The sequence below is a fragment of the Scyliorhinus torazame genome, chromosome 2, assembly GCF_047496885.1.
Source record: "Scyliorhinus torazame isolate Kashiwa2021f chromosome 2, sScyTor2.1, whole genome shotgun sequence".
In the NCBI taxonomy this organism is placed as follows: domain Eukaryota; kingdom Metazoa; phylum Chordata; class Chondrichthyes; order Carcharhiniformes; family Scyliorhinidae; genus Scyliorhinus; species Scyliorhinus torazame.
Genome location: NC_092708.1, coordinates 348,630,972 through 348,649,318, shown reverse-complemented (window position 1 = coordinate 348,649,318; position 18,347 = coordinate 348,630,972). Strand labels below are relative to the sequence as shown.

Below are 18,347 nucleotides of genomic sequence, written 5' to 3'. Positions count from 1 at the left end.
AATTCTGGCTTTGGGTGACTGTCTGTGTGTAGTTTGCACAGTCTCCCCGTGTCTGCATGGGTTGCCTCCGGGTGCTCCGGTTCCTTCTCACAGTCCAAAGATGTGCATATTAGATGGGGTGACAGGGATAGGCTGGAGGAGTGGGCCTAGGTAGGATGCTCTTTCAGAGGTTGGTGCAGACTCGATGGGCCGAATGGCCTCATTCTGCACTGTAGGGATTCTATGGCGCCATTCCCAGTTTGTGGTGTACCACAGTCCCAGAAACTGGACATTATGGTAAACACGATGTCAGTATCATCCAACTCTCCCAACAACTTCAGAGCAAGCTGAAGTGCATGTACAGATCATCTCACAGCCTTTCGACACCACCGATGGTCACCTTATTCTTTAAAATGCAGAAGACAGTGGTGGAGAAATTGAAAAGTGATTTTTAAAAAATAAATTTAGAGCATCCAATTATTATTTTTTTCAATTGAGGGGCAATTTAGCGTGGCCAATCCATCTATCCTGCACATCTTTTGGGTTGTGGGGTGAGACCCACGCAGACACGGGGAGAATGTGCATACTCCACACGGACAGTGACCCAGGGCCGAGATCGAACCTGGGACCTCAGCAGCAGTGCTAACCACTAAGCCACGGTGCTGTCCAAAAACTGATGTGAGAGTGACAAAAAGCTTCTGGCTAACAGTCAATCCAGGCTAAAGCCACAATCTCAGCCTTGGTTAAGTACTCACCGGTACTGCTGGAGATGTTCACATCAATGCTGATGTCAGGCACAACCTGACTATTTAGAGATGCCACACAAGTGTATGTCCCAAAATCTGTGAACCTCAGGTCAATAATGTCCAGACTGGTTGTGCCAGGTGAGACGTCGGGGTCTGTCGTTGAAATGACCATCCTTTCTGAGCTCCGAAGTGGACGTCCATTCTTGAACCAAGAGAATGCCAACTCATCAGGGGGAATGGCCTCGACCTGACAAGAAATTTTAACCTCACGGCCAATCTGAATGTTGTCGTCATCATGGTACGGATCTGGCGTAATCCAAAATCGTCCCTTTTTCAGAGCTAGGATAAAGAGAACAGCTGATGGTCACTAGATATCTTGCTCTGAACAATAAAAATTAGCGCATAGCCCGCACACTCTAAAGGGAGTATTAGAACTCATACCTAATATGTGTGTGTGACATCAGTATTCATGTTCAGAGTAAGAAACCTACACACATTAGGCATCAGTATGTGGAATTCAAATTGTAGGGCTGATTAATGCTTAATTTATTACATTTAACAACATTCCTTCTCCATAACCTGATGGCTAAATGCACTACCCCATATCGGTAAAGACCCAAAGCATCCCAACTTCATCCCATGGCTTGTGCTGAACTAGTTGATTTCAATATGCGTGACGTGGAACATGATTGCAATCAAGTATGGTCACACAAGGCACCTAATTGTCTCGACTCACACAGGAAGAATGGACATCAGCATGGGGTAGAGAATGCCTTGTCACACACCCAGTCATAGTTTTTGATGCAGTTTAATGATTTGGAACATTAAATTAAGCTTAAGACCAGAGTACTATCAACCCCCTTTTTTTTTTCAAACAGCAGTATTGGAATAGGGAAATAAAAAACTGCCATCTCGTAATTTCAGTAAGTCTTTTTTCAGGTGGAATCTACAGGCTTTGTAATATTAGCAAAAAGAAAACTTACAATGGTACTAGCATGATAGACTGAATGGCCTACTTTTTTGCTGTACAATAAATAATTAAGTCCCTTCTTCATATTTCATGTCTTGCCATATTTGGAACCTTTCAAGGTCACAACAGCAGTTTACTCTTTGTACATCACTGGCAAATACTGAATCAAGTCTTACTATCAATAAAATGAAATAAAGCAAAGTTGGGGATGAATTCTCTGTGTTCATTGCATGACTATGTGGGTGTTCAATCACTATGACTCAAAGAAATCTCTTATTCCATTCTGTTCCTCGTAATTCAGAGCTTTGCGAAACTGTCTGGCTTAACTGGAAATAGATCACAGAAAACAGGTTCTTCTTTGTTCAAGATGAATGGGATGCACCTGAAAAGAACTGAGATCTTGCAGGCAGGTTAGCTAGTGCTGTGGGGAAGAGTTTAAACTAATTCTTCAGCGTGTTGGGCACCAGGATGTAGCATTAGAAAATGGAAACCAAGAGCACAGATAACAGGGGGAAACAGTTAGAATTAGAAATAAAACAGAATTAGGGGGAATCATACATAATACAAAGTCTAAGTTAGGTTTTGGTTACAGGAAGAACTAGGGATGGAAATAGGGTGGGGAGTCTGCAGCGAAGCACAGAACAACCCCATCTCCTCATGCGCAAGACTAAGCCTCATGCAGCTTATAGTCGTGCACAGAACGCACCTGACAAGAATCTGAATGAGCAGGTTCTTCCCAGAGGTGGAGGACAAATGTGAACGGTACCAGGGAGGCCCGGCCAACCATACCCACATGTTCTGGGCATGCCCAAGACTTGTCGGATTTTGGACAGCTTTCTTCGAGGCGATGTCCAAGGTTCTGGGGGTGAGGGCGGAACTGTGCTCAAAAGTGGCCGTCTTCAGGGTATCAGACCAGCCAAAATGAGTCATGGGGAAGAGGGCCGAACCCCTTGCCTTAGCTCCCTAATTGTCTGCCGGAGAATCCTGGTTGGCTCGCGATCTGCAGCACCACCCAGAGCTGCAAACTAGCTGGCAGATCTGTTGGAATTTCTCCATCTGGGGAAGATCAAATTCGCTATGCGAGGGTCAGAGGAGGGTTTCCACAAAGCGTGGAGGCCATTCACCAATTTGTTCGAGGATCTGTTCGAGGTCACCAGCCACATGAGTGAGGGGAGGTGGAGACACACTGGAGCCTACGAGACTGCAGGGAACAGACAGGGAAGGGAGAGGAGAGGAGGAGGACAGAGAAGGAGGAGGGGGAGGCTGGAAGATGGCAGAAACAGATACCGGGGGCCTAGAGCAAGGCCACAAGAAACGGAACCCCCAAAGAAACGCCGAGAATGAGATGGGGTGGAGAGGGCGGGGGGTGAAATGACAAAGGGTGGAGGGAAAAGCACCACATATGTGTAAATAGAAGCTAACTGCCCACTCTATGATAAGTGACCTCAGAAAGGATCTCAAAACAACAAAAGGAGGGGGAGGGGTGGGACCAAGGGTGGGGGAAGGGGGGCAATACCAAGGGAAATGACTTGTATATTATCCCCATTGCACATATCCTTGTTGAATGTACAGTGTATAAAATGTAAAACTTCAATAAAAACATTTTTTTTAAAAAAGGTCTTAGTTACATTGGCAGTATTTAATGGGGCCTATGGGAGTCTTGCCTATCAGCCAATCAGGCACTTAATTGGACAGTGGTGGCCCTTCCCCTAGATCAAGGATGCCATGGGTAGAAGTCAAAAGAACATAAGAACTAGGAACAGGAGTAGGCCATCTGGCCCCTCGAGCCTGCTCCGCCATTTAATGAGATCATGGCTGATCTTTGTGGACTCAGCTCCACTCTCCGGCCCGTACACCATATCCCCGAATCCCTTTATTCTTTAGAAAGGTATCTATCTTTTTCTTAAAAATGTTTAAAGAAGGAGCCTCAACAGCTTCACTGGGCAAGGAATTCCAGAGATTCACAACCCTTTGGGTGAAGAGGTTCCTCCTACACTCCGTCCTAAATCTACTTCCCCTTATTTTGAGGCTATGCCCCCTAGTTCTGCTTTCCCCGACCAGTGGAAACAACCTGCCCACATCTACCCTATCTATTCCCTTCATAGTTTTATATGTTTCAATAAGATCCCCCCGCATCCTTCTAAACTCCAATGAGTACAGTCCCAGTCTACTCAACCTCTCGTCATAATCTAATCCCCTCAACTCTGGGATCAACCTAGTGAATCTCCTGTGCACTCCCTCCAGTGCCAATATGTCCTTTCTCAGGTAAGGAGACCAAAACTGAACACAATACTCCAGATGCGGCCTCACCAACACCCTATACAATTGCAGCAAAACCTCCCTAGTCTTGAACTCCATCCCTCTAGCAATGAGAGACAAAACTCGATTAGCCTTCTTAATCACCTGTTGCACCTGCACACCAACTTTTTGCGACTCGTGCACCAGCACACCCAGGTCCCTCTGCACAGCAGCATGTTTTAACATCTTACCGTTTGAATAATAATTCATTCTGCTGTTATTCCTCCCAAAATGGATAGCCTCACACTTGGCAACATTGAATTCCATCTGCCAGACCCTAGCCCATTCACCTAACCTATCCAAATCCTTCTGAAGACTTCCGGTATCCTCCGCACTTTTTGCTTTACCACTCATCTTAGTGTCGTCTGCAAACTTTGACACATTGCACTTGGTCCCCAACTCCAAATCGTCTATGTAAATTGTGAACAACTGCGGGCCCAACACTGATCCTTGAGGGACCCCACTAATTACAGGTTGCCAACCAGAGAAACACCCATTTATCCCCACTCTCTGCTTTCTGTTAGTTAACCAATCCTCTACCCATGCTACCACTTTACCCACAATGCCATGCATCTTTAGTTTATGCAGCAACCTTTTGTGTGGCATCATGTCAAAAGCTTTCTGGAAATCCAGATATACCACATCCATTGGCTCCCCGTTATCTACTGCACTGGTAACGTCCTCAAAAAATTCTACCAAATTAGTCAGACACGACCTACCCTTTGTGAACCCATGCTGCGTCTGCCCAATGGGACAATTTCCCTCCAGGTGCCCCGCTATTTCCTCATTAATGCTAGATTCCAGCATTTTCCCTACAACCGAAGTTAAGCTTACCGGCCTATAATTACCCGCTTTCTGCCGACCTCCTTTTTTAAACAGTGGTGTCACGTTTGCTACTTTCCAATCCTCTGGGACCACCCCAGAGTCGAGTGAATTTTGATAAATTATCACTAGTGCGTTTACAATTTCCCTAGCCATCTCTTTTAACACGGTCTCCTCCATGGCGAAGGCAGAAGAGACTCCCTCCACTGCGCATGCGCGGGAATGCCGTCAGCGGCCGCTGACGCTCCCGCGCATGCGCCGCCCAGAGATGTCTTTTCCGCGCCAGCTGGCGGGGAACCAAAGGCCTTTTCCGCCAGCTGGCGGGGCGGAAATTCATCCGGCACCGACCTAGCCCCTTAAGGTTGGGGCTCGGCCCCCAAAGATGCGGAGCATTCTGCACCTTTAGGGCGGCGTGATGCCCGACTGATTTGCGCCGTATTGGGCGCCAGTTTCCGGAGAATTTCGCCCATCTTTATTTCCATCAGTCACTGGCATGTTATTTGTGTCCTCCACTGTGAAGACTGACCCAAAAAACCTGTTCAGCTCCTCAGCCATTTCCCCGTCTCCTATTATTAAATCTCCCTTCTCATCTTCCAAAGGACCAATATTTACCTTAGCCACTCTTTTTTGTCTTATATATTTGTAGAAGCTTTTACGATCTGCTTTTATGTTCTGAGCCAGTTTACTTTCATAGTCTACCTTACTCTTCTTTATGGATTTTTTTAGTAGCTTTCTGTTGTCCCCTAAAGACTTCCCAGTCCTCTAGTCTCCCACTAAATTTTGCCACTTTGTATGTTTTTTCCTTCAATTTGATACTCTCCCTCATCTCCTTAGATAGCCACGGTCGATTTTTCCCCTTTCGACCGTCTTTCTTTTTTGTCGGTATGAACCTTTTCTGAACACTGTGAAAGATCGCTCGGAAGGTTCTCCACTGTTCCTCAGCTGCTTCACCATGAAGTCTTTGCTCCCAGTCTACCTTAGCTAGTTCTTCTCTCATCCCATTGTAATCGCCTTTGTTTAAGCACAAAACACTAGTGTTTGATTTTACCTTGTCATCCTCCAACTGTATTTTAAATTCCACCATATTGTGGTCGCTCCTTCCAAGAGGATCCCGAACTATGAGATCATTAATCAATCCTGCCTCATTACACAGGACCAGATCTAGGACCGCTTGTTCATTGTAGGTTCCATTACATACTGTTCCAGGAAATTATCCCGGGCACATTCTATAAACTCCTCCTCAAGGCTGCCTTTACCAACCTGGTTAAACCAATCGATATGCAGATTAAAATCTCCCATGATAACCGCTGTACCATTTCTACATGCATCCGTTATTTCTTTGCTTATTGGCTGCCCTACCATCCTGTTACTATTTGGTGGCCTATAGACTACTCCTATCAGTGACCTTTTGCCTTACTATTCCTGATTTCCACCCAAATTGATTCAACCTTGTCCATCATAGCACCAATATCATCCCTTACTATTGCCCGGATGCCATCCTTAAACAACAAAGCTACACCAGCGCCCTTACCGTCCATTCTATCCTTTCGTATAGTCTGATACCCTTGGATATTTAACTCCCAGTCGTGACCATCTGTTAACCATGTTTCAGTAATGGCCACTAAATCATAGTCATTCATGATGATTTGCGCCATCAACTCTTTTACCTTATTTCGTATACTACGAGCATTCAGGTAAAGTACACTTATGCTGTTTTTTATGTCTTTGTTATGAATCCTAATACCTTGATCAGTTACTTTTCGCAATTTATTCTTCCTCTTACCCTTTCTCCTAATTTTCCTTGTCTTTGAACCCATATCTCTACATAATAACCTGTCACATAACCTGCTGCCTTGATCTCCATTAACCATTATACTGTCCATAACTTTACACTTCCCTTCCCCCCAACTTGCTAGTTTAAAGTCCTTGTGACCAACCTATTTATCCTATTCGCGATAACACTGGTCCCAGAATGGTTCAGGTGAAGACCGTCCCAACGGTACAGGTCCCTCCTGCCCCAGTACTGATGCCAATGCCCCATGAAATGGAATCCCTCTTTCCCGCACCACTCCTTTAGCCGCGTGTTAACTTCCCTAATTTTCTCAACCCTATGTCATTTGGCACGTGGCTCGGGTAGTAATCCAGAGAGTATAACCCTGGAGGACCTGTTCTTTAATTTAGTCCCTAGTGTTTGATAATCCCCAAACAGGTCCTCTTTCCTAGTCTTACCTATGTTGTTAGTCCCAACGTGGACCACAACAACTGGATCCTCCCCCTCCCTCTCCAAAATCTTTTCAAGCCGATCAGAGATGTCCCTCACCCTGGCACCGGGCAGGCAACATACCATGCGGGACTCTCGATCTGGCTTACAAAGGATGCCATCAATCCCCCTAATTATAGAATCCCCTACAACTACCACTTGTCTTTTTGCTCCCCCCTCTTGAATGGCTTCCTGTACCACGGTGCAGTGGTCAGTCAACGCATCCTCCCTACAGCCCTCTTCCTCATCCGCACAGGGAGCAAGTACCTCATACCTGTTGGACAAGGTCAAGGGCTGAGGCTCCTCAACTCCTAAACTCAGGATCCCCCTACCTGCCTCCCTTGCAGTCACACCACTCTGTCCCTGACCACTGTCCGAATTAACAGAACTTATTCTACTGGGTGTGACTGCCTCCTGAAACAAAGCGTCCAGGTAATTTTCCCCCTCCCTGATGTGCCGCAGTGTGTGCAGCTCGGTCTCCAGCTCATCAATTCTGAGCCGAAGTTCCTCGAGCAGCCAACACTTGCTGCAGATGTGGTCACTGACGGTCTCAATGGGATCCACCAGTTCCATCATCATACAGCAACAGCACATCACCTGTCCAGCCATATTCAATGAGTTAATTTATTTAAATAATTTTTTAAAAATGTTTTTATAGAACCTCAAGGATAAACCCGAACACCAACAAAAACACAGCCACTCGCCCGAACTCAGTCACTCACCTAAACTCAGATGCACTCTGTTCCAATCAGCACTCAGTCACTCACCTAAACTCAGATGCACTCTGTTGCAATCAGCACTCAGTCACTCACCTAAACTCAGCTGCACTCTGTTCCAATCAGCACTCCATGACTAAAGGCACTCCTGCCACACCTTTTGTGCACTCACCTCTCCCAGCACTGTCCCGGCTCTCTCCTCCCGCGCTTTTAAAATCTCCCGGCTCTCTCCTCCCGCGCTGTTTTCGCTGTCCCGGCTCTCTCCTCCCGCGCTTTTAAAATCTCCCGGCTCTCTCCTCCCGCTGTTTTCGCTGTCCGGGCTCTCTCCTCCCGCGCTTTTTAAATCTCCCGGCTCTCTCCTCCCGCACTGTTTTCGCTGTCCCGGCTCTCTCTCCGCTCGGGCTGTTTTCGCTGTCCGGGCTCTCTCCACCCGCGCTTTTAAAATCTCCCGGCTCTCTCCTTCCGCGCTGTTTTCGCTGCCCCGGCTCTCTCTCCGCTCGCGCTGTTTTCGCTGTCCGGGCTCTCTCCTCCCGCGCTTTTTAAATTTCCCGGCTCTCTCCTCCCGCGCTGTTTTCGCGGTCCCGGCTCGCTCCCCGCTCGCGCTGTTTTCGCTGTCCGGGCTCTCTCCTCCCGCGCTTTTTAAATCTCCCGGCTCTCTCCTCCCGCGCTGTTTTCGCTGTCCAGGCTCTCTCCTCCCGCGCTTTTTAAATCTCCCGGCTCTCTCCTCCCGCGCTGTTTTCGCTGTCCCGGCTCTCTCTCTGCTCGCGCTGTTTTCGCCGAGAGACTGGCATTTCTTCATTGCTCAGTATTGCCACAAGGGTGGCTGTGTCTTCTGCCAGTACTACACCTCCTGAGGCCCAGGGTTGCTGAAGAATCCAAGCACAGGTGGGTGACGGTGGAAGGTGTGGTGGGGGTCGCAGGGGAGGGGACGGTAACAAAGGCAGGGGTGTGGTTATCAGCAGCCCATCCTTCCTGATACTCCGGTCCTCAATCAGACACTGAGTGCACCCTGAAATCCGACAAGCAACTCCAACAAGGTTGAAGGTGGCAGTAATTGCTGTATTGAATGGGCAGAGGCAGGAAGGCAGTCGGGTCCCATGTGCCATCCTCCCTCCCGTCCTAATAAATGCTCCTTCCACCGAACACGCCAAATGGAGGGAGGGGGGGTTAAATTCTGTGTGTAAATGTGCAAAGTGTGGTTAATAGGGTTACTGAGCTGCAAGTGCAAATGGCCACATGGAATATGATGTAGTGTTTGTGACTGCGATATGGTCCAGAAAAGAGAAGTACTGGAATCTTAACAGTCTTGGGTATAAGGTATTCAGGAAAGATCAGAAAGGGAAAAAAGAGGAACATCAATTTTGATTTAAGAAAATATTTCAGTGCTAAAAATTGCGAATGTCCTTCAGGGGCCAAGAGAAAATCCATTTGATTGAAGCTAAGAAACAAAAGGAGTTTTTATGCTGTATGATTTATTTTATACATCACCAAATAGTGGCAAGGAGATAGAGGAGTAAATTTGGCAACAGATTATAGTGCTAATGGAAGGTTTTAAATACCTGAATATTGAATGTATTAAGACCAGAAAAGGATTTATTTTTTTGTTCCGATGAGTATGTACACAGAATAACACACACAATTATTGGAGCACAGGAGACGCCTGTTCTGCCCACTGTGTCTGTGCTGGCTTCCCATGGGAGCATTTCATCTTGTGCAGTCACCCGCCTTCTTCTTGTTTTACTGCACTTTCTTCCTTTTTCAGATGATAATCTAATTCCCTCTTGAATGCCTCGACTGAACTAGTCTCGGTCATGCATTCCAGATCCTAACCACTCGCTGTGTGATAACATTTCTCCTCATGTAGCCATTGCTTTTGCTCACTGCTCTGAATCTGTATCCGCTTGCTCTCGACCCTCTCACCAATGGGAACATTTTCTCCCTATCTCCACTGTCCAGGCCTCTCACAATTTTATACACCTCTAGCTAATCTCCTTTCAGCTTTCTCTAAGGAAAACAGTCCCAACTTCTCCAATGTATCTATGTCACTGAAATTCCTCACCCACAGGACCATTCTCATGAATCTTTTCTAATGTCTTCCATCTTTCCTAAAGGGTAGTGCTCAGAAATTATGTAATGCTCCAGCGTTCTATACAGGTTTAACATAACTTACTTCCTTTTGTACTAAATATCCCTATGAATAAAGCCTAGGATGGTTTATGCTTTATTAAACGCTGTCTCAACCTGCCACTTCAATGTTTTATGCATATATACACCCAGGACCAAATGCTCCTGCACTTACTCTGTTTCCTATCACTCAGTCAATTATGTATCTATGTTGCTCGTCACTTTTCTACATGAGTGCTAACTTTACTCGCAAGTCTATTGTGTGGCATAAAAGCATTGCTGTTATCAACAATTTACCCTTAACAAATCCTCTTTTAGTTTATCTTGTCTCCGCACAGTCAGTGACCCAAGCCGGAAATCAAACCTGGGTCCTTGGCGCTGTGAAGCAACAGTGCTAACCATTATGCTACCGTGCCAACCATAATCCAGAAATTTTGAAATTATGTCATGTATACAAATCATGGTCATTACTATATATGGGAAAGAGCAAGGGTCCCAAAATTGACTCCCGAGGGACTCTACCTGAAACCTTCCTCTAGTCCAGAAAAATCTATTTACCATTACACTCTGTTTCTGTCACTCAGTTTTTCATCTCTGTTTCTGTCACTCAGTCAGTTTTCCACTATCTATGTTGCTACAGTCTCTTTATTCTATGAGCTCTAACTTTGCTCGCAAGCCTATTGTGTGACACTTTATCAAATGCCTTCTGCCATGACCAATTACGCCCCGTGGCATACGCCTCATGCATGTTAGATACTGTCAAGCAAGGATTTTCTGCCTGCGAAAGGCACCTGCTCGCAGTTTTTTGGGCAGTACAGTACTTCGCCTACATTACAGGACTTAACCCCATCACCATTCTCACTGAACACACCCCAACACAGCTATTATTAAACGGTCGACATAAAGATGGCACCGTCAGCCAAATCCGCGCAGCCCATTGGACCCTTCTTTTACAGGGACGGGACATTACAGTTAAAAGAACCAAGACCCACACTTTCCGAGCCGATAATTTGCAATATGCAGGTACTCCACATGAGTGTGAGATCATCACCACAAAACATAACACAGGCCATTTATACCTAAGTCAGCTCCCAGGAAAGCAGGAAATACACCCCAGAGACCCCAGCCCACAGATACGTGCGCGCCCCTGAAAATTTATGAGGATGGCTCCTCCACAGTTTTGAACGGAAAGAGAATCACCGGTTACGACATTTATGTAGAGACGCGCCCTTGAAGAGATTTCATTAAAGTTGCCAGGCCATCTAGGCTCGCAGGCAGCAGAACTGGCAGCCAATGCGTATATTGTAGACCACCCGACTCGTTTCCGACCCCAGCAGACATATATTCGGACAGTTTATATGTCTGTAATAGTTTAACAGCATTCCTACCCCTGTGGAAAACTAGAGGATTTGTTTCCGCAGGTGGAAAGCCCCTACCCTCAGCCCCATTACTCCAACATATCCTAGAGACAGCTAAAGATTGGAAATACGGCATTATTAAAGTTCGCAGTCATCACCGTTCTTCCCCCCCCGGTAACGTTAAAGCAGACGCCTTAGCGAAGGCAGGTTCCAGACATGGTTACTTTTGGAACCCCCCCCCCGAGAGCGCCCTAGTACACGCGGTTCAGGTCTCACAGACCAACATTCAGGATCTAGCGAAAGCCCAAAAAGTCGATGAAAACTCAGGGAAGTTTCAAAAGGAACCTTCCCAGCCCCATACGATAAGTTTAAGAACGCAATAACCACACATGACGGTGTGATTTTGAAAGACGGCATTTATGTAGTTCCCAGCCAGGACAGGAACCAGATTATTTATCAGTTCCATGACAATCATGGACACCAAGGCATTGAACCCACCCTAACCCACCTCAGACCTTTCTGCTGGTGGCCTGATTTAAAAGCCGATGTAACTCACTACATTGAAAATTGCTTGATCTGTGCCCAGTACAATTCGGACAGATATGCAAGAAAGGCTCAGCTTAGTCACACCCGCCCCGTTAATGGCCCCTGGACGAATTTGCAGATAGAATACATAGGACCCCTACCCGCCTGCAGAAATGGTTTTAATTTGTGCTGGTGGTCATCGACACCTTCATAAAATGGGTGGAAGCTTTTCCATCCAGAACGAATACGGCCAGAACGACAGCTAAAATCCTAACACAGCACATCTTCACAAGATGGGGCCTCCCACGCAGTATAGAGTCTGAACAAGGTTCCCATTTCACAGGACGAGTAATGAAAAACGTCCTCACAATTTTCGGAATTAGGCAGAAGTTTCACATAGCATACCACCCCCAGTCAAGCGGCATTGTAGAGAGGATGAACAGGACTTTAAAAGCCACCCTCAGAAAAATGGTGCAACAGAACAACAGCACCTGGGATTCAGTTCTCCCATTTGCTTTAATGTTCTTATTAAACACGGTATCCACGTCCACAAGATACACCCCCCACACTCATGACCGGACGCCCCATGAAAGGGACAGAGTATTTATTAGGACTGGTTTTGGCCAGCCCCGCCTTCACACATGAAAATGCTGTACAGCAGCTTATTGAGAACATAAAGGCAGCCCAGCTCGCAGCAGCTGTGAGACTTGGGACCAGGAGGAAACAAAGCAAGGCTTGTTTCGATAAAACGGTATACGCCACCGAGTTTGTAGTAGGGCAGCAAGTGACGCTTTCCCTATACAACCTCAGTTCATTCCTTTCCCCCACGTTTTCCGGACCGTACTCCATTCCGGACAAAGTCAGCCCCTCGCTATACAAGATCACATATCCCAACGGCAAGTCTGCGTGGTTTCACATAAACCAGCTGAAGGCTTATGGCTCGCAGAACAACCATGCTCACCACATCTCGCTCGCAGCATCAGACGAGCACACCCCGCCCACAGATGACGCACTCCTACCCTCCCCCAGCCAGTCCAGCCCGTCCTCAGACACATCTTCAACTCTACCCCCAGAGGCACGACTCCGCTCTCCCTTCCTTCAACCAGTAGCGACAGCGACAGTTATAGAGATAGCAATGACGACAGCCACAGCACACCACGTTATGATTATACCCCTGAACCAGGCCCCACTCCCAGCGAATCCGAACATGATTCCAGTGACCCCTTCGAAATTACGTACATCAAGGCCCCTGACCCAGACCCACCGCCCGACGATTACGGATTAAAACCTAGTAGCTCCAACCTCGACACACGATTCTGGCACCGAGACAATTCCTTCAGGCTCATCTGGAATGATGAGATGGACCCCAATTCGCACCAAGCAGCTTTAGCCAAACTACTCCAGACGAGAGTATGGCAGCCGGGAGAAGATGATGACATAGAGTCTGACTCCCACTAAACGAATCCCTTTGCGACTCTGTTCGCTACTGAGCAATGAGGTGTCCACATGATGGCAAAAAGGAACCGCTGGAGAGATATGGTGTTATTTTTGATGGAACCTGCACCATGTTTGTTGTATGTTTGTTCGTTTAATGTACATGTTAAATGTTGTTTCTGAATTTAAAAGTTTTCATGGCCCCACGCCACTACCCTTTTGACGCCCAATGGCTGTTAATGGAACAGGTTTGTCAACAGACAACTGTTCAGAGGAACTAGTTTGTCGACAGACACCACTCATAGCTACTCTTCTGATTCGATCACGAGAGGCAGCCCCAACGACGACCACATTCTCACCCGTTCTTGCCGGTCGTTCAGGCAGTGGAGAAACGGCACTGGTCCCCGCCCTGCCTGAGGACCCCCCTCTGGTCAGCTATGCTCGGGTCGAGCACAAATGGCACTGATCACCGTCCTACCCGGGGAATTCCACACATTCTCAGCCGCCGCGGCCCATACGCATCCCATTTTGGCACTTACAGTTTGAAATTCTTTTGTTTGTTTCTGGCGACCCTTAGGTTGCTTCCGTATGCTATTTACATCCTCAAACACTAGGATGGTAGATCGCACAGGCTGCGAGATGGCTCGCACTGTGTCAGTATTTTTCTCGGCTATCTTGTCCAAATATTTGGTTTTTAAAAAAAGAGGGAGTCACAGGTGGTGACAAATCATAATGGGTAATTGGCCACAAAGGACAGACAGACAGACATACAAGATCTTAAGCAAGATGATAACAGATAATATGCTTGTGTCCACAGAACTCCGGAACCTCAGGAACCCCAGAGGAAGAAAAAGAAGACAGAAAGAAGGAAAGATGAAGACAACCTTCATGTTTTTCACCTGGATCTTAGCGGGATCCCTTCAGTTGCGCGCGGACGCTAGCCCCCTGGCCCCTACCACACAGGCCGGGAATGATTCCCACCCCTGCCATACACTGTACCCCGAGATAGTTAACCCCGAGATAGTTAACCCCGAGATAGTTACCGACACCCCGACCTGGTGTGACAAGTTTATAACCTGGTATTCACTATCTTACATAGTAGAATCACTCTTAATACTGGCGATACTCTGCAGTATTGTGCAGACACTTAGACTCAGGAAATGGCGAAGGAGAGCCTCCTGCTCTCGCACCCCGGTTACAAGTTTAGGTCCCCTATTTTTGGACTTCGCCAAACCCCCCAACCCCTTGAGTGAATTAAAGTGCATCTGTTTTTTCTTTGTGTGTGTTTTGTTTGTTCAATAAAGCAATGTAAACGTCTGTGCTTGACTGCCAAGCCAGAGAAACTTGTGTTGCTGCTATTTGTACAGTTTAAAGTGTAGATTATTGTTGATTGTTTGAGTGAGGATAGGTTATTGAGGATAGTTAGAGGTTCCAGTTTTTTTATTTTTTTGTAATGCATGCCTGAATGTCATAGCGCCCCGCAGAGTTTTATAATGATGTATGTATGTAAAATGATTTTAGGTAAAAATTGTGATTCATAGGATAAGGCAGTGTAGAGCCCGTGAAGTGCTTATGGGTGCCCCGCTTGGTCAGAGAATGAAGACGACGCGGTAATGTGATCCTTCGCGTTGAGGATCACAAGGAGGGAGTGTAGCCATCTGGGATGGCCACTTCCCGATTACAAAATGGACACTTTGCAAAGATTGCAGGGAAAATGGACAATACTGAGAAAACAAGCAGGTTCAGAGTTTGTCTGCATATTGGAGCCGCAGCTCCCAGACAAGACCAAAACTGTAGGCCCATTAGCATACTAATGGCCCATGTCCAGGAACAAAAGAGTAACACTTGAGTAACCGATACTAAGGCAGACACCCCAGCGCCAGAGGAGACCAGAACAAAGCAGGCCAACAGCCACCTAGGACACGCCCAGCCATCAGGACACCCACCCCTTTATTGGATGAGATCAATATGAATGATCAAGAAATGGCCCAATTGATTGGGGCCAAGTTCAAAGCCCACCCAAAAGAGCGCAAAGCCTCTTTGCATATAAGTAGGAGCCCCCAAGAGAGAATTGTTCTCTTGGACCCAGCTCTCACCAAGGAGAGACCTGTCCACCAGCTGCACCAGAAGCAAGTAAGTCCAAGGTCAACGCTCGATACCAGACAAATGACCTTGGCTCTTATCCCATACCAGTTCCACCCCAACAGCCTCAGAACGGAACAATGGCCATTGTTCCTCTGACTGAGTGGGCGCCCGAAGCTAAGTATAGGCTTTAGCAGTAGAGATACTTTAGTCTGTAGGGTTTTGTGCAGGAGTATATTTAACTGTGTGTGTAAATAAATAAGCATTTGACTTTGAACTAACTAACTGGTGCATCGAGTCTTTGATCAGTATTCGGTTTGAACCTTGTGGCGGTATCGAAAGATACCTGGCGACTCTAGAACAAACGTAATTAGAATTTAGGAAGGCAACCATATTGACCGCCATATTCAGAGCCAACGAAAGAGAGCAACATTTAGCAACATGTCCATCAAGGAAGGAGACATTGCTGTAGGGTTAAGTCGGTCAATTGGAGAATGTCCCATAATGGAGCATCTCAGGAATGGGGTGGAAGTCTGGCTCCACAATGGATGTTAACCGGAGGCTGGCATTGCCATCAGCACCACAAGGAGCAGTGCCAATGGCTGGTAATGCATCGACCAGAGACCCAGGATCGATGAGGAACCTTAATCCAAAGATGAGTAAGGGTAGCATGGGTATTGTGGCATGGGAGTTGCAGCAGGGAGAGGGAGATCGTTGGAAAGAGCAGGGAGCTAGTTTTCAGTATTGTTCCCCTTCCTAATGCTGGGTCCCTTGTTAAGTGTGTGACAATGAGGGCGACCCCCCAATCCTCCGAAGGCCCACAACCACAAAATAAATAGGATTTCCGTTCTGGACTCCCAGGTGGCTGCCACTTATTGAACATAAGCAGTGCCATGATGAAGCATTAAAGTGGCATTCATTCCCAATTTGGGGCCTCCGCTAACCCCTGTGTGGGAAGCATGCCCAGAAGCCTTCCTGCCCTGGACTTAACCGAGCAGAGGCAGGAAGGTGCGGGGTCCCCCTGTACCCTCCCACCCAATAAAATACTCCAGCCATCAAATTCTCTGCTGGACGGGGCATTAATGGACACCCATAATCACCTAAAGCCTTCCCACCATGAAGGTCAAATTGACTATTCTCTTGGGCAGAATTAATTCCCTTCCCTGAAGCAGTTTTTCAGCCAAGAGGACAATTAATAGGATGGGTGGAGACCACACCACCTTCCTACGTCAGCCCTAATCAAGTCTGTGGCAGGGCAGCTTGTGGACTGTCTTCCCACCCGTCCGCAGATCCTTCAGTGGGAATTAATCCCCATTTGAAGGTCTTGGAAGAGGATAATGTTGTTGATTGCAGTGGGTACGGTATTTTGATTTTATCAAACTGTTTTAAAATGCGAAAAATTAACCTTAACTTTCTGCCACAGGAAATCTGATTATTTCTGACTTCAGGGGCGAGATTCTCCGACCCCCCGCCGGGTCGGAGAATCGCCGGGGGCTGGCGTGAATCCCGCTCCCGCCAGTTGCCGAAGTCTCCGGCACCGGATATTCGGCGGGGGCGGGAATCGCGCCACGCCGGTTGGCGGGTCCCCCCGCTCGATTCTCCGGCCCGGATGGGCCGACGTCCCGCCGCTAAAATGCCTGTTCCGCCGGCATAGATTAAACCACCTACCTTACCGGCAGGACAAGGCGGCGCGGGCGGGCTCCGGGGTCCTGTGGGGGGCGCGGGGCGATCTGGCCCCGGGGGGTGCCCCCACGGTGGCCTGGCCCACGATCGTGGCCCACCGATCCGCGAGCGGGCCTGTGCCGTGGGGGCACTCTTTCCCTTCCGCCTCCGCCACGGTCTCCACCATGGTGGAGGCAGAAGAGACACCCTCCACTGCGCATGCGCAGGAATACCGTCAGCAGCCGCTAACGCTCCCGCGCATGCGCCGCCCTGAGATGTCATTTCCTCGCCAGCTGGCGGGGCACCAAAGGCCTTTTCCGCCAGCTGGCGGGGCGGAAATTCGTCCGGCGCCGAACTAGCCCCTTAAGGTTGGGGCTCGGCCCCCAAAGATGCGGAGCATTCCGCACCTTTGGGGCGGCGCGATGCCCGACTGATTTGTGCCGTTTTGGGCGCCAGTCGGCGGACATCGCACCGTTTCCGGAGAATTTCGCCCCTGATTTCAGAGTGGCGCCAAAGACTTAAAAATAAGTAATAATATGATGGTAACATTAAAATACTGCAGTGAGTAACTCACTTCTTGACTTCCCAAAACCTTTCTACCATTTACAAGGCACAACTCAGGAGTGTGATGGAATACTCTCCATTTGCCTGGATGAGTGCAGCTCCAAGAGGAAGCTCAATACCATCCATGATTGCTCCCGCTTCCACAAACATTCAAACCCTCCACTACTGATGAACAGTGGCAGCATGTGTATCTCAAGTTGCCCTGCAGGAACTCACCAAAACTTCTTAGGCAGCACCTTCCAAGCCCATGATCACGACCATTTAGAAGGACAAGGGCAGCAGATAGTCAGGAACATCACCAGCTGGAGGTTCCCCTCCAAGTCATTCACCACCTTGACTTGGAAATATATTCATTCACTGTTGCTGGGTTAAAATCCTGGAACTTCCTCCCTGACTGCACAGTGGGTGTACCTACAGCTCAGGGAGTGCAGCCGTTCAAGTAGACAGCACGCCACCACCTTCTCATGGGGAACCAGGGATGGACAGTAAATGCTGGCCAACCCTGCATTGCCCACATCCCATAAATGTATAAAAAAATAAATATAAGCGTGGATTGAGAATGGCTCCCGACACCGAAACCGTGGCAGGTGCTAGTTTGATGCCGCATTGCTATGCTCCACCCCCTCTATATCGGCATCATCGAGACGCAAGCCGCGTGCAGTCGCAACCGTGTTTGCGTATCATTATCGGGCCCACCCGCTATGCTCTGCCTTCGATGGGCCGAGTTCCCGATGGCACAGGCCATGTGTGGTCTGAACAGTCGTGAGCTTGGCGTGGCGGCTGCGGAAAGAGAGAGAGGTTGTGCGT

General features: G+C 47.9%; 1 protein-coding gene and 1 long non-coding RNA gene across 4 annotated transcripts in view; one reads left to right on the top strand and one right to left on the bottom strand.

The window, feature by feature from the left end:
* LOC140403261 (uncharacterized) overlaps window positions 1-15,563 on the top strand; it is a 106,369-nt gene extending 90,806 nt beyond the window's left edge. For both annotated transcript variants that reach the window (XR_011938270.1, XR_011938271.1), the window contains exon 3: window positions 14,050-15,563. This is a non-coding gene — a long non-coding RNA (uncharacterized lncRNA). The remainder of the gene's footprint in view (window positions 1-14,049) is intronic.
* The window catches only part of mdga2a (MAM domain containing glycosylphosphatidylinositol anchor 2a), a 1,293,828-nt gene that overhangs the window by 603,307 nt on the left and 672,174 nt on the right, over window positions 1-18,347 (bottom strand). For both annotated transcript variants that reach the window (XM_072491028.1, XM_072491020.1), the window contains exon 7: window positions 735-1,064. In XM_072491028.1, coding sequence (XP_072347129.1) covers window positions 735-1,064 — 330 coding nt within the window. The remainder of the gene's footprint in view (window positions 1-734; window positions 1,065-18,347) is intronic.